General features: G+C 40.5%; 1 protein-coding gene across 1 annotated transcript; it reads right to left on the bottom strand.

The window, feature by feature from the left end:
* Positions 1–6,346: 6,346 nt before the first annotated feature.
* On the bottom strand, positions 6,347–13,583 carry C9H15orf48 (chromosome 9 C15orf48 homolog). Its single transcript, XM_060755860.2, has 5 exons — positions 13,484–13,583; positions 13,268–13,332; positions 10,709–10,794; positions 8,370–8,430; positions 6,347–6,788 (listed from the first exon to the last, which is right to left on the bottom strand). The coding sequence occupies exons 2-5, from the start codon at positions 13,310–13,312 to the stop codon at positions 6,720–6,722; spliced, it is 261 nt and encodes an 86-aa protein (XP_060611843.2). The 5' UTR covers positions 13,313–13,332; positions 13,484–13,583; the 3' UTR covers positions 6,347–6,719.
* Between the last annotated feature and the right edge of the window lie 262 nt (positions 13,584–13,845).

Genomic DNA, 13,845 nt, shown 5'->3' with positions numbered 1-13,845 from the left:
ACTGGACCAAGTTTAATTTAACTGTCCACAGGAAGTGGGTCAGGGGAAATCTTTAATTAATGCCCCTCATATCATAAAAATATCAAAGTCATCCCTAAAGACACATGGATTTCTGTTACAGACAGCCATGGCCATTACCATCACTATTTCTGGGCAATGCTAAGAACAGTTCAAATAGAAAGTTTTGACTATTAAAGGTTTAGGATGGTGCAATGGAGGCTCATGATATCTCCTTCCCTTTCTTTTCTCCTTCTTCTCCCCCTTCTTCGCCAGGGAAGCATAGAATCAGCTTGGTTTTAAACCAGATCTTAAAGGAACTTTCCAAGGTGCTGAACCTATTTGGGGGACATATTCAGCACTTTGTAGAATAGATTACAATCCGAAAGAAACTCACTGTATTGTTCACTTCATGCTCTCCAGCCTCCACTGGGACTGGCACATAAGAAAGATTGTTCTCTCCTATCTGATCCCGATGACAGCTTCTGAACCTTTGGATTACTGTAACACATTTTATTAGTGGTTGCTTTTAAAAACTATTGGGAAACACTAGCTGGCCCACAGAGCTGTAGCTAGATTGGTAACTGGGTTTGGCTACAGGGATTATACTATTTCCTTGTTGCAGCAGTTCTGCTGCCTGTTTGTTTCCAGGCACAGTTCAATTCATTTTTGCTGGCACATTTCCTACTGATCGTCTTGATCTTATGATGGACAGAATGGCTTCACAATGACAGACAGCTGAAAAAGCCACCCAGTTTTAATTGTTCAGAGCTGACATGTGTAGGAGGAGAGGGTGTAACATGCAGGTTTTCTAGGGAAAAGGAAGTGAAAAAAAAAACCTCCAAAATTTTTGAGAATAAGTAAATAAAAACGAATACAAATGAACACTATAATGATACATACGAGGGTTGAATGAAAAGTAATGCCTCCACCTTTGTTACTTGTGTTTGGATGGGAATATTTCAATAAATCAAATGTAGAAATAATCCTTAGAATGTGCTCTTCAAATACCACTATTCACTTTTCCACATAATCACCAGACAATTGGATACATTTCTGCCAACAATGAACAAGTTTTCTGAAGCCATCACGGAAGAAGTTGACTCTCTGTTTCTGCAACCCATCATGCACAGATCTTCCGATAGACAAGCAAAGCAATAATGTGACCCACGTGTTCTTGTAAAATGCCGATTATGCTTGAAATTTCTCTCTGATCGTCCAGAATCAATCTGTCAACCTTTTGCTTGTGAAACTCGGTGGTTGCTGTCAAAGGATGCCCAACTCTTTGTTTGTCATGCAAGTTTATTATTTATTTATTTCAAATATTTCTACCACACCCTTCTCACCCCGAGGGGGACTCAGAGCAACCTTATAAAGGCACAATTCGATGCCAGCATCAATACAACAATACAACAATAAAATAAAACAATAAAGCAGCAATCAAACAATTTTTTTAAAACGTCAGACGTTCCCACCTAAACATCTTTAAACTTACTCTCCCAACGAAGCACAATACTCACACCAACATAATCACCATAAACAGCTTGCATTCTCTGAGGAATCTCCTTTGGGGTGACACCTTCTGCTGTCAAGAATTCAATGCCTGCTTGTTGCTTAAGTTGCATTGACCGACCGTCTGTGCAGGGTTCCATACTTCGCACTTTAACAACACAACCATTCAATGCTAAGGCTTCCCACCAAAATGAAACTGTAGAGGAGAGTCTACTGAACAAGCCAGTACCTGCCACATACCAGTACTGCCATCTGTTGAGGAGTTATGAAGTTGGATGCATTACTTTTCATTCAACCCTCTTATATACATTTAGGGCCTTGAGGAAATGTTGCCTTTATCTACTCCTTGAGGCTGCACGTACGCAAACCAAAGTTTCATGAGTCATGAGGCTGCCAGTGTGACAATTGCACACCCACTTTCAACATACCGAGGAGGAAATGAAATCTTGCCAGTTTATAGCTGCTTTTCTGAAAACACTACGGGAGGGTGAACCACCTGCTGTGGCTTATAACACAAAGGTATATGAGACCGCAGTTTTTTTCCGTCACCTCTGCCAAGAGACAACTTTTCACAATGGGGAATCTGTAACCTTCTAGATTTTTGTAGGGTTTGGTTATCATCAGTCCCAACCAGCACAGCCAATAGGCAAGCTTGATGGGTGTTATAGTATTTCAACATCTAGAGGACCACAGATTTCCCATCTTGCTATAATTTACTATTATTTATTTATTTATTTACAGGATTTATATTCTTCCCTTCTCACCACGAAGGGGACTCGGTGCGGATCACATACACGGCAAACATTCAATGCCATTAGGTTAAACAGACAGGACAGACAACAGATAGAGGTATTATGTTGGCATTTTTCCCCAACTTCGGTGTCCTGGAGGTTGTGCTCGATTCTGGCTACAGGGGGGGTGCTGTTGCTTCATCCTCTATGACAAGGAACCTTGATCACAGACTTCCTCTTTCCTTTGACCACTGGCATTTTCTGTTATATTAGTTATGGCGCTGTAAAATACCTCCCCATTTAAGCGGTGCCTAATTTCTCTACTCACAGCTGTTTTTGAACTGCTTAGATCAGTGGTTCTCAACCCTCCTAATGCTGTGACCCATTAATACAGTTCCTCATGTTGTGGTGACCCCCAACCATAACATTATTTTGCTACTATGATGAATCGTAATGTAAATATCTGATATGCAGGATGTATTTTCATTCACTGCACCAAATTTGGCACAAATACTCCATATGCCCAAATCTGAATACTGGTGGGGTTGGGGGGTGATTTTGTCATTTGGGAGTTGTAGTTGCTTGACTGTAGTTAGTTAGCCTACAGTAAAAGAGCATTCTAAACTCCACCAACGATGGAATTGAACCAATCTTAGCACACAGAACTCCCATGACCAACAGAAAATACTAGAAGGGCATTTGTGGGCACTGACCTTGAGTTTTTGGAGTTGTTGTTCACCTACATCCCAAGACCACTGTGGACTCAAACAAGGATGGATCTGGACCAAACTCTACACGAATACTCAATATGCCCAAACGTGAACATTGGTGGATTTTGGGGAAAATAGACCTTGACATTTGGATTTGTAGTTACTGGGATTTATAGTTCACCTACAATCAAAGAGCATTCCAAACCCAACTAATGATAGAATTGGGCTAAACTTCCCACACAGAACCCCAAGACCAACAGAAAATATTGTGTTTTCTGATGGTCTTTGCCGACCCCTCCGACGCCCCCTCGCGACACCTCCAGGGGTCCCAATCCCCAGGTTGAGAAACACTGGCTTAGATGGACAGTAAGCTGGGTTACTCTTGCATTGCGTTGTCCAAGTCATTGGTTTTATTTATCGTGTCAGGAGCTAACCAAACAGCTGTATTGCATTAAAAACAAACAGACAAACAAACAAGTTTGCAAGCTTGGAAGTTGATTAAATGTCTTTTGACCAGTAGCTGGCCACTTGAAGTGCCTCTGGTGTTACTATAAGAAGGCCCTCCCTTGTGCATGTGGCATGGTGGTCCGCGAGAAGGCCTTACTGGTACATTATTTAAACTGTTATGTTTATTCATATCATGATCTGATCACCATGCTCAATCTATCCCATATGCATGGGGGTATTGGGGTAACAATACAAAAGGTTTGCTAGGGTAGACCCTCTTTCACTCAGACTCAGCCCCCCCCCCCCCGAACAAATACAAAAGGTTTGCTAGGGTAGACCCTCTTTCACTCAGACTCAGCCCCCCCCCGAACCAAACTCAGCCCCCCCCCTCCCCCGCGAAACAAAATCCTGGCTACGGGCCTGACTCCCAGAAATCCCAGCCAGTTTACCAGGTGTTAGGAATTGTGGGAGTTGAAATCCAAAACACCTGAAGGGCCCGAGGTTTGCCCATGCCTGGTATAAACCCATAGATGCAGACCTCACGATCTCACAACCTCTGAGGATGTCTGCCATAGATGCAGGTGAAACATCAGGAGAGAATGCTTCTAGAACATGGTCATATAGCCCGAATAACCTACAGCAACCCGACTTCACAACCTCTGAGGATGCCTGCCATAGATGCAGGCGAAACGTCAGGAGATAATGCTTCTAGAACATGGTCATATAGCCTGAAAAACCTGCAGCAACCCAACCTCACAACCTCTGAGGATGCCCGTCATAGATGCAGGCAAAACGTCAGGAGAGAATGCTTCTAGAACATGGTCATATAGCCCGAAAAACCTACAGCAACCCAACCTCACAACCTCTGAGGATGCCTGCCACAGATGCAGGTGAAATGTCAGGAGAGAATGCTTCTAGAACATGGTCGTATAGCCTGAAAAACCTACAGCAACCAGACCTCACAACCTCTGAGGATGCCTGTCATAGATGCAGGCGAAATGTCAGGAGAGAATGCCTCTAGAACATAGCCATATAGCCCGAAAAACTACAACAACCCAGTGATTCCAGCCATGGAAGCCTTCGACAATACAAATGAACGTTGTTGACAAACTAGATGTGTGAATCTGCCCTGAGTAACTATCACCTGACCTTCTGAAAACTATCCAACTTAAACTAGATAACCAATTTGTCATAGAAAATATGATGCTGCAAAGTTTACAGAAATTAGGAAGGACGGGGCTTATCTTTGCCCAGACAGGGCTTAAATTTTACTGAGTCATTCTGCTTTCTAGAAAGAAACATCACCTCAAACATAACCCTCATGTTGCTGCAGAAGATAAAAGCTGATAAAGGTTTTGGAGAGAAACCCTACTTGTCCTATCAATCTTTCTTAAGCTTCACATATATCATACATCAGAATTCTTGCTTTTTACTCTGAGAAGGTAGTGTTCCATGACAGCCATTATGACCTTGGGATTCGGTATGAGTTTTGATTGTAGTGGTTCTCAACCTTTCTCATGCCACAGCCCCTTATGTTATGGTGACCCCCAATCATAAAATTATTTTTGTTGCTACTTCATAACTGTGGTTTTGCTACTGTTATGAACTATCATGTAAATATCTGATATGCAGGATGTATTTTCATTCACTGAGCCAAATTTGGTGCAAATATCTGATATACCGAAATATGAATACTGGTGGGGTTGGGGGGGGGGGGATTGATTCTTGTCATTTGGGAGTTGTAGTTGCTGGGATTTATAGTTCACCTACAATCAAAGAGCATTCTGAACTCCACCAAGGATGGAATTGAACCAAATTTGGCACACAGAATTCCCATGACCAACAGAAAATACTGGAACAGTTTGGTGGGCATTGACCTTGAGTTTTGGAGTTGTAGTTCACCTACATCCAGGGAGCACTGTGAACTCAAGCAGTGATCCATCTGGACCAAATTGAACCAAACTTGGCCAACTTCTGACCAACAGAAAATACTGGAAAGGTTTGGTGGGCATTGATCTTGAGTTTTGGAGTTGTAGTTCACAGAGAGCACTGTGGACTCAAACAATGATGGATATGGACCAAACTTGGCACAATACCCTCAATATATCCTAATGTGAACACTGGTGGAGTTTGGGGAAAATAGACCTTGACATTTGGGATATGTAGTTGCTGGGATTTATAGGTCACCTACCAGAGATGGCCCTAGGTAATTTTAAACAGTAAGCAAACAGTATTTTGCCCCCCCCCCAAACCAATCACTGATATATATTGTCTGTTTGTCGTGGGAGTTCTGTGTGCTATATTTGGTTCAATTCCATCATTGGTGGAGTTCAGAATGCTCTTTGATTGTAGGTAAACTATACATCCCAGTGACTACACCTCGTATATGTCAAGGTCTATTTTCCCCCAAGCGCGCCTCAAGAGGGCCCTGGGCAAAATCAACTATACTGCAAATGCTTACTTTGCGTAATGGGTTGAGCCGCCCCTTTCACCTACAATCAAAGTGCTTTCTGAACCACACCAGTGACAGAATTGGGCCAAACTTCCCACACAGAACCCCCATTACCAACGGAAAATACAGGGTTTTCTGATGGTCTTTGGTGACCCCTCTGACACCCCCTTGTGATGCCCCCAGGGGTCCCAACTTCCAGGTTGAGAAACACTGCCCTAAGGCAATCCTATCATGGGTCTTTGTGGGGCTGAGAGTGTGTGACCTGCCCAAGGTGAGTTTCCATGACCAAGAGGGGAATCACAAGCTCAGATTCCAAAGTATTTTGGGGGGAAACATGTAAATGAAAAGATATTAACAGGGAGAGATATCGAAGACATCCAAGAAAATAATTTCAATAGCACTGTTTAAAGATGAGTGAAAATTGCAACCATTCAATTCAATATTCTGTTCCTGTTCATGTTGAACAGAAGGGAAAATCTATTTGCTACTCCCAAGAATTTCAGTTTTAAACAACTTTATTGAAAACATAAAGATACACGATAACTTCAGACAAAAATAGTTCAACTCTTTTAAGGCTCACAAATCGATAAAGGCCATTATATGCTGCAAGAATGCAGAGAACGCTGAATACTTTTCTTCAAGGCAAACGAGCCCATTCTAAGTGCAATCAAACCCGGTTATTTTTGGACTTTGGGGATGTGTGCAGGAAGATTTCTGAAAAACAAACCGTAACGTCCAAAGTCCAAAAAACTGGAGGGAGACCCTAAAAATGTAGCAGAAGCATTTCCGCACACTGGTTTCAATCATCTAGTTTGTGCGGAAGTGATTCCACTAGATTCATAGAGTGTCATGTGAAGAGGCAGGCACCCATCACTTCATCATTTTTTTGACTTTCTCCAGCTCTTCTATGGGCTTCCATTCCTGGTTGATTGTTATCAGCTACCAGACATTTTGAGACAAAAAAGACATAGAAAAATATATTAAAAACCAGACAGTAATTTATTGGCAATTTCCTGTTAAATATGCGCTACCTAGTAAATTTATGATGATCATTATATTGGAATATCTATCAAAGATCTATGTTGTGTAAACCCTCCTAATGAAATTAAGGCAGACTTTCTAAATATGCTTAGTACTGCTGGATTATGTCGCATCCTCTTGACAACAAAAGAGACATTTCTGGATGTAAATATTTCTGAATGAGAACAAAATATATTACCATTATTGTTTAATTACTAAATTATTAAAAAATATTTTGCCATATTAAAACAGTGGGTTGTTGTAGGTTTTTTCGGGCTATATGGCCATGGTCTAGAGGCATTCTAGAATGCTTCTAGAACATGGCCATATAGCCTGAAAAAACCTACAACCCAGTGATTCCGGCCATGAAAGCCTTCGACAATACATATTAAAACAGTTTAAACTTATGAAAAATAATGATAATTAAAGCTTTTAGCTCATTTTAATATAATTTGCCTGCATTTCTTGCAGTTCTTTCAGAAATGTACTAGGATTAAAAGTAAAGGTACAGCTTTCCCCTGACATTAAGCCTACTCGTGTCCAACTCTAGGGGTGGTGCTCATCTCCATTTCTAAGACGAATAACAACAACAACAACAACAACAACAACAACATTATTCTTATATCCTGCCACCATCTCCCCGAAGGGACTCGAGGCCTCTTATGGACGGCACAAAGTGGCTAAAAACAGACATAAAAGTGAACACAATACAAAATACAATAAAATGAAACACATGCACATATAAAAACATAATTCAGACTCAATCAAACTGTGATTCTCTAACGGTGGTGGTAAATTACTGGCACCACTGGAATAAAATAAGTGCCAGCTGCAGTAATGGAGAAGTCACAGGATAAAGTGCAGGATGTGTGACTACTACTCACGACAACTAAAGGCTAACTATTCTCAAAGGCTTGACTGAAGAGTCACGTCTTTAAGTCCCTACGAAAGGAGGACAGTGTGGGGGCCAAAGAGCCGGCTTGTCCATAGACACCACCAAGGTCATGTGGCCAGTATGACTGCATGGTGCGCTGTTACCTTTCTGAAGAAACAGTATCTATTGATCTACTTGTATTTGTATGTTTTCCAACTGTTAGGTTGGCAGAAGCTGGGGCTAACAGCAGGAGCTCACCCGCCAACCTTTCAGCAGCTCAGCAGTTTAACCCGTTGTGCCACCAGTGGGATTGTTACTCCTTTTTTAAGTTATAAACTCAGTTTAAAACAAGGAAATTAGGCTTTATTATGCCTTCCAGAACCAAAAATCCCACCTGGAATGAGCTGTAGAATTAGTTCTGCAGTACAATGGAAGTACTGACTCATTAATTTCAAGATATGAATTATTCTAATTCATAGGTAATTAACTTTGATATACACATTGTAATTCTATTTCTACAGTAGCTAATATTCAGAAATATTAATAATTCCAGGGAATATGTACATTATAGAGTAGGAATTTATTAGTTTATTACAATTTCCTTGTTGGTTGAGTACATTCATTACCTTTTGGGGTTGGCTTGGATTCACGTGTTCCCATGGTTCTGGGTTGCCAGTCTTGTTAAAACTGAAAATGAAATGTTTTATTGATTCTGAAAATCAAATATGACATCCTAGTTGGAGAGCAAGTTCAAGAGCAAGTCCAAAAAGGTCTGCTTTTTGTAGAAGAAAAGTGCATAGTCCTGTAAGCAAGAATATGCACTTTTCTTCTGCAAAAATTAGACCTTAGATCCCAGTCCTTAACACTTAGAAATAAGACCCAGTTATCGAAACCAACATGGGCAAACTTTCTAACTTGCAGGCTGCATGGTGGGCCAGAGCAGGGTGGGTTGGGAGGGAGGGAGGGGGTTCTCCCCAAGTCCCCTCCCTGCCTTTTCCTCCCCTTTCTTTTCTCTTTCAGAGGCGGAAAGTAAAGGAAAGACAGGAAACGTTTGGATCTCAAAAGGGTTGGCTTAGGATGAGATGGTGGACGGGAGAGAAAAAGTTGTCCATTAGACCCCGTATTGCCTATTCCTGATATAGAATCCTAGAGCTGGAAGAGATCCCCAAGGGCCATCCAGTCCAACCCCTTGCCATGTAAAAAGGCACAATCAAAGCACTCCGGATAGGGAGTCTCTGTGGAAAAGCCTCCAGAGAAGGAGACTCCACCACACTCTGAGTCAGCCTATGCCACTCTCCAGGAAGTTCTTCTTAATCTTTTCAGTCGAATCTCTTTCCCTGTCCTTTGAATCCATTGCTCTCTTGTGCCCTGGTCTCTAGAGCAGCAGAAAGTCGGTTTTCCCCTTCTCCTCAATGGGACACCCTCTTAAATCTTGAAATATTGTTCTCATGTTCCCTCACGACCTTTGCTTCTCCCAGCTAAACATCCCCCAGAAGGAAAGGAGGAAGGAAAAAGAGAAAGAAGGAAGGAAGGAAAGAAAGAAGGAAGGGAGGGAGGAAAAGAAGGATGGATGGATGGATGGATGGAAGAAAGGAAGGAAGGAAGGAAGGAAGGAAGGAAGGGTGGAAGGGAATGGAGGGAAGGAGGGAGGGAAGGGGAGGGGAGGGAGAAGGAAGGAAGGAAAGTTAAAAGAGAAGAAAAGAAGGAGAAAGAGAGAGGAAAGGAGGAAGGAAAGAAAGGGTGGAAGGGAAGGAAGAAGTGAGGGAGGGAGAAAGAAGGAAGGTAGAGAAGGAGAAAGGAATGAGAGAAGGAAGGAGGGTAGGATGATGAGAGAGAGGAGGGTTTGAGAAAAGAGCCCAAGGGGCTGCATCCGCCCCCGCCCCCCAAGCCTGGGTTTGCACATATCTGATCTAAACCAATCTTAATAATAATAATAATAATAATAATAATAATAATACATCTCATTTGCTGTGACATACTTTGCTTTTCTGTCAGTAAAATAATAATAATAATAATAATAATAATAATAATAATTATTTATTTATTTGTAGTCATATGACCATTTCAAAATATAACACGAGTAAAAGACAAGGCAAAAAGGAGAGGACAGCAGCTGACCTTCTATTTACAGTCAAAATTTTATTTTCCTGGTTCTTTCAGGAAATGTGCTTTTTTCTTGATAGCTTTCAGAATATAAAGGCTTACTCTGATTATGGTGGATCTTTCCTGTCCTAACCCTAACCCTAAACCAATCTTAATTTTCATGAATGTTTTGGAAACATGGTTATACAGCCCGTAAAGCTCACAGCATCCCAGTGATTCCAGCCATGAAAGCCTTCGACAATACATTATTATTGTTATTATTATTCACATTCATGCAAACAAACACTATGTAAAAAATAAAACAATACAAAAGAGCAATTGTATAATTGTTAATATGTTAATAATATAATATAATGTAATGTAATATAATATATTGTATATACATATATGTATTATATATATTATATAATATTTATAATATTATAATGTAATGCAATATAATACTAATAATATGATATTATAATTATATATTTATATTACAAGTAATATTACTAATAATATTACAATATAATGGTATAATACAATATAGTAATATTTAATACTGATATTGTACTATGCTAACAATATAATACTGTATATTGTATGTATATATATTTTGTAAGCCACTCTGAGTCCCCTTCAGGGTAAAAAGGGCGGCCTATAAATGCCGCAAATAAATAATTAAATAAATAAATAAAACTTTATGAAACAATTGGGATATTGCCTATTAAAATCCAATACCATTAAGAGACAATAAAACCCCAAAGATACAATTCTTCAGCTGAGAGCATCAGCAGCAGTATTGGCACCTATAAAGCTAACCAAAGAAAAAGCCTGGAGTCGATTTCAAGATAGTTCCTTTTGGGAGGAAATGCTTACTTACATCACATCGCTTTTTCTCATGGCATTAAGGCTCGCCAGCGTTGCTCCCACTCCGGCAAGGGAGACAAATGCAATCAGAGGAATAAGCTGGAAACACACAAGGAAGGCGAGGGATTGGGGATCAATCCAGAAAGTGCATCAATAAAGATATGAAAATTAACTCCATCCTTTTGAAAGATCCAAATGTGGAGATTGTTCCCAAAATGCACCGATTTTCCATTTATTTTGCTATAAATCGACCCTGTTGCAAAGTAATTTGGTACCGGGTTGTTGTCTGTTTTCTGGGCTGTCTGGCGATATCACAGAAGCATTCTCTCCTGATGTTTTACCTGCATCTATGGCAGACATCCCCAGAAGTTGTAAGGTTTGATTATTCTACTCCTAGCCAGCAATGTGCTGCCACCTATCACACTTTTTCTTTGGATTTGGTACCTTTTGGAAACAAACTCCAGAAATAATAATAATAATAATAATAATAATAATAATTATTATTATTATTATCATCTATATAAATAAAAATGTAATGTTCGTTTGTGGGATTAGCATAACTCAAAAACCACTGGGGGAATTGACACGAAATTTGGACACAATACACCTAACAACCCAATGTATGTCCTTCACTCATAAAACACTGAAAAACACAGTAGAAGGGACTTAAAATGCCCCACAAATCTAAATGATGAAAAGCTAAATGACAATACAGAAAAAAGAGAAGAAAGAGGGAGGGAAGGGGAGGAAAAAAGAAAGAAAGAAAGAAAGAAAGAAAGAAAGAAAGAAAAAGAAAAGAAAGAGGGAGGGAAAGAAAGAAGGAAAGAGTGAAGGAAGTATGGAAGCAAAGAGAGAAGGAAGGAAGGAAGGAAGGAAGGAAGGAAAGAGGCAGAGAAAGAAGAAAGGAGAGAAAGAGGGAGGGAAAGAAAAAGGGGGAAGGAAGGAAAGTTAGAGAAGAAAGGAAGGAGATAAGGAAAGAAAAAAGGGAAAGAAGGAAGGAAAGAAGTAGTGAAGGAAGGGGGGAAGATGTAAAGAAAGAGGGAGGGAAGGAAAGAAAGAGAGAAGGAAGAAAAGAGAGACAGCAGAAGAGAAAGAAAAAGGGGAAAGGAAGGAAAGAGATAGAGAAGGAAGAAGAGAAGGAAAGATGGGAAGGAAGGAAGGAAGGAAGGAAAGAGGGAGTGAAGGAAGGAGGGAAAGAAGGAGAGAAAGAGGGAAGGTTGGCCACAGCAAAGCGTGGCGGGTACAGCTAGTCTATATAAATAAAAATGTAATGTTTGTTTGTGGGATTAACAGAACTCAAAAACTACTGGGGGAATTGACACGAAATTTGGACACAAAACATCTATCAGGCCGAGTGACCATCAATCATCTAAACACTGAAAAGCACCACGGAAGAGACTTAAAAAGCCCCCCCCCCCATAAAAAATACATTGCAACACATGCGCGAAACCACATATATACATGTATACATAAATATATACATACACACACATATATAGACACAAAACGCATATACACAGACTGGGCAGGGGATGGCTAGTTAATAATAATAACAATAACAATAACAATAATAATAATAATAATAATAATAATAATAATAATAATCTTTATACCCAAAGGGGACTCGGGACGGCTAACATGAGGCCAAAGCCCAACAATTACAAAAAGCAAATATATAACATACAAATACAGCAATAAAACATAATGAAAATAATACTGGATTGTTGTAGGTTTTTTCGGGCTATATGGCCATGTTCTAGAGGCATTCTCTCCTGATGTTTCGCCTGCGTCTATGGCAAGCATCCTCCACCTTGGTTAGAATTGAATTGCTACCAGTATTTAAAAAAACTCTAAAATTAAAACAGCAAAACAGCAGAGGGAAAACAATCAGGGACATCTAATCACTTCTCAACAAAAGATTGCTCCAGGCCCTGCCAGGCCATTCAATGTTAATCAAGGTGGTCAGTTGAAACATTCATACCTAGCTCCAGCAGACAAGAGTTCTTTGTCCTACCCTTGGTCTTTCCACAGATATATAACCCCTTTTTCCTAGTTCCAACAGACCTCACTACCTCTGAGGATGCCTGCCATAGATGCAGGTGAAACGTCAGGAGAGAATGCCTCTAGAACATGGCCATATAGCCCGAAAAAACCTACAACAACCCAGTGATTCTGGTCATGAAAGCCTTCGACAATACTATTTACAAGATTTATATGCCGCCTTTCTCACCCCAAAGGGGACTCAGAGTGGCTTACAAGTAATATGTAAATATAATATATTCTATTATTAGCATAGTACAATATCAGTATTAAATATTACTATAATGTATTATACCATTATATTGTAATATTATTCGTAATATTACATGTAATATAAATATATAAGATACAATACAGCAAAATAAAAATACAGAATTGTTAATTATTTAGAAAATAAAGACATCTATTTCCCTTTTTCCCAGGATCTGCAGGGAGGGAGAAGCGGACAGTTCCTTCCTGCAAAATATGGGATGCTCTGGGCACTGGGTATCAATGGCATGTCAAGAAGTTTGTTCAAAGCGCCAAGCCTTACTTCTTTCTTCTTCATCATGAGCTGGAAGATCCCCATATTCCCCATGGTGAGCAGCAGGTGCAGACCTGGGAGAGAGAAAAACCAAGTCCCAAGGTTATGATCTTGGGTACCACTCTGGACAGGACCCCCCTATCCACCCACCCAAATTTGGTATTGGAGACCTCTATTGACAGAACCCCCTCCCCACACTGGTAATAATATAACCTGCCCGACAACCTGTCCGTCTGGATCCGCATTAGAGTTCATCAAAGGCAATTTCCTCTTTTATACCCCGTTAACGCCCAAGGGCTGGATGTGTCCCAAGTCACGTAGTGCGGACGAGACCGCGGGCGCTGAAACCGCATCTGATGGAAAGGGGCCCCCACAACCGCGGGACAAGGGCGCCCCTTACTGGCGAAGGGAAGGACTGCAATCTGACTCCTTTGGGAAGAGCAGGACCTCTTTTTACAGAAAACCCACACACACAGATAGATATCTACATAAAAACTCCAACCATCACCCAAGTCAAAAAAGAAGCACCATTAAAGCCTTGACAGACCGTGCAAAAAGAATCTGCGAAGCCCACCTCCTCCAAGATG

Source organism: Anolis sagrei, chromosome 9 (genome assembly GCF_037176765.1).
Source record: "Anolis sagrei isolate rAnoSag1 chromosome 9, rAnoSag1.mat, whole genome shotgun sequence".
Taxonomy (NCBI): domain Eukaryota; kingdom Metazoa; phylum Chordata; class Lepidosauria; order Squamata; family Dactyloidae; genus Anolis; species Anolis sagrei.
This window is presented reverse-complemented; position numbering and strand designations above follow the sequence as displayed.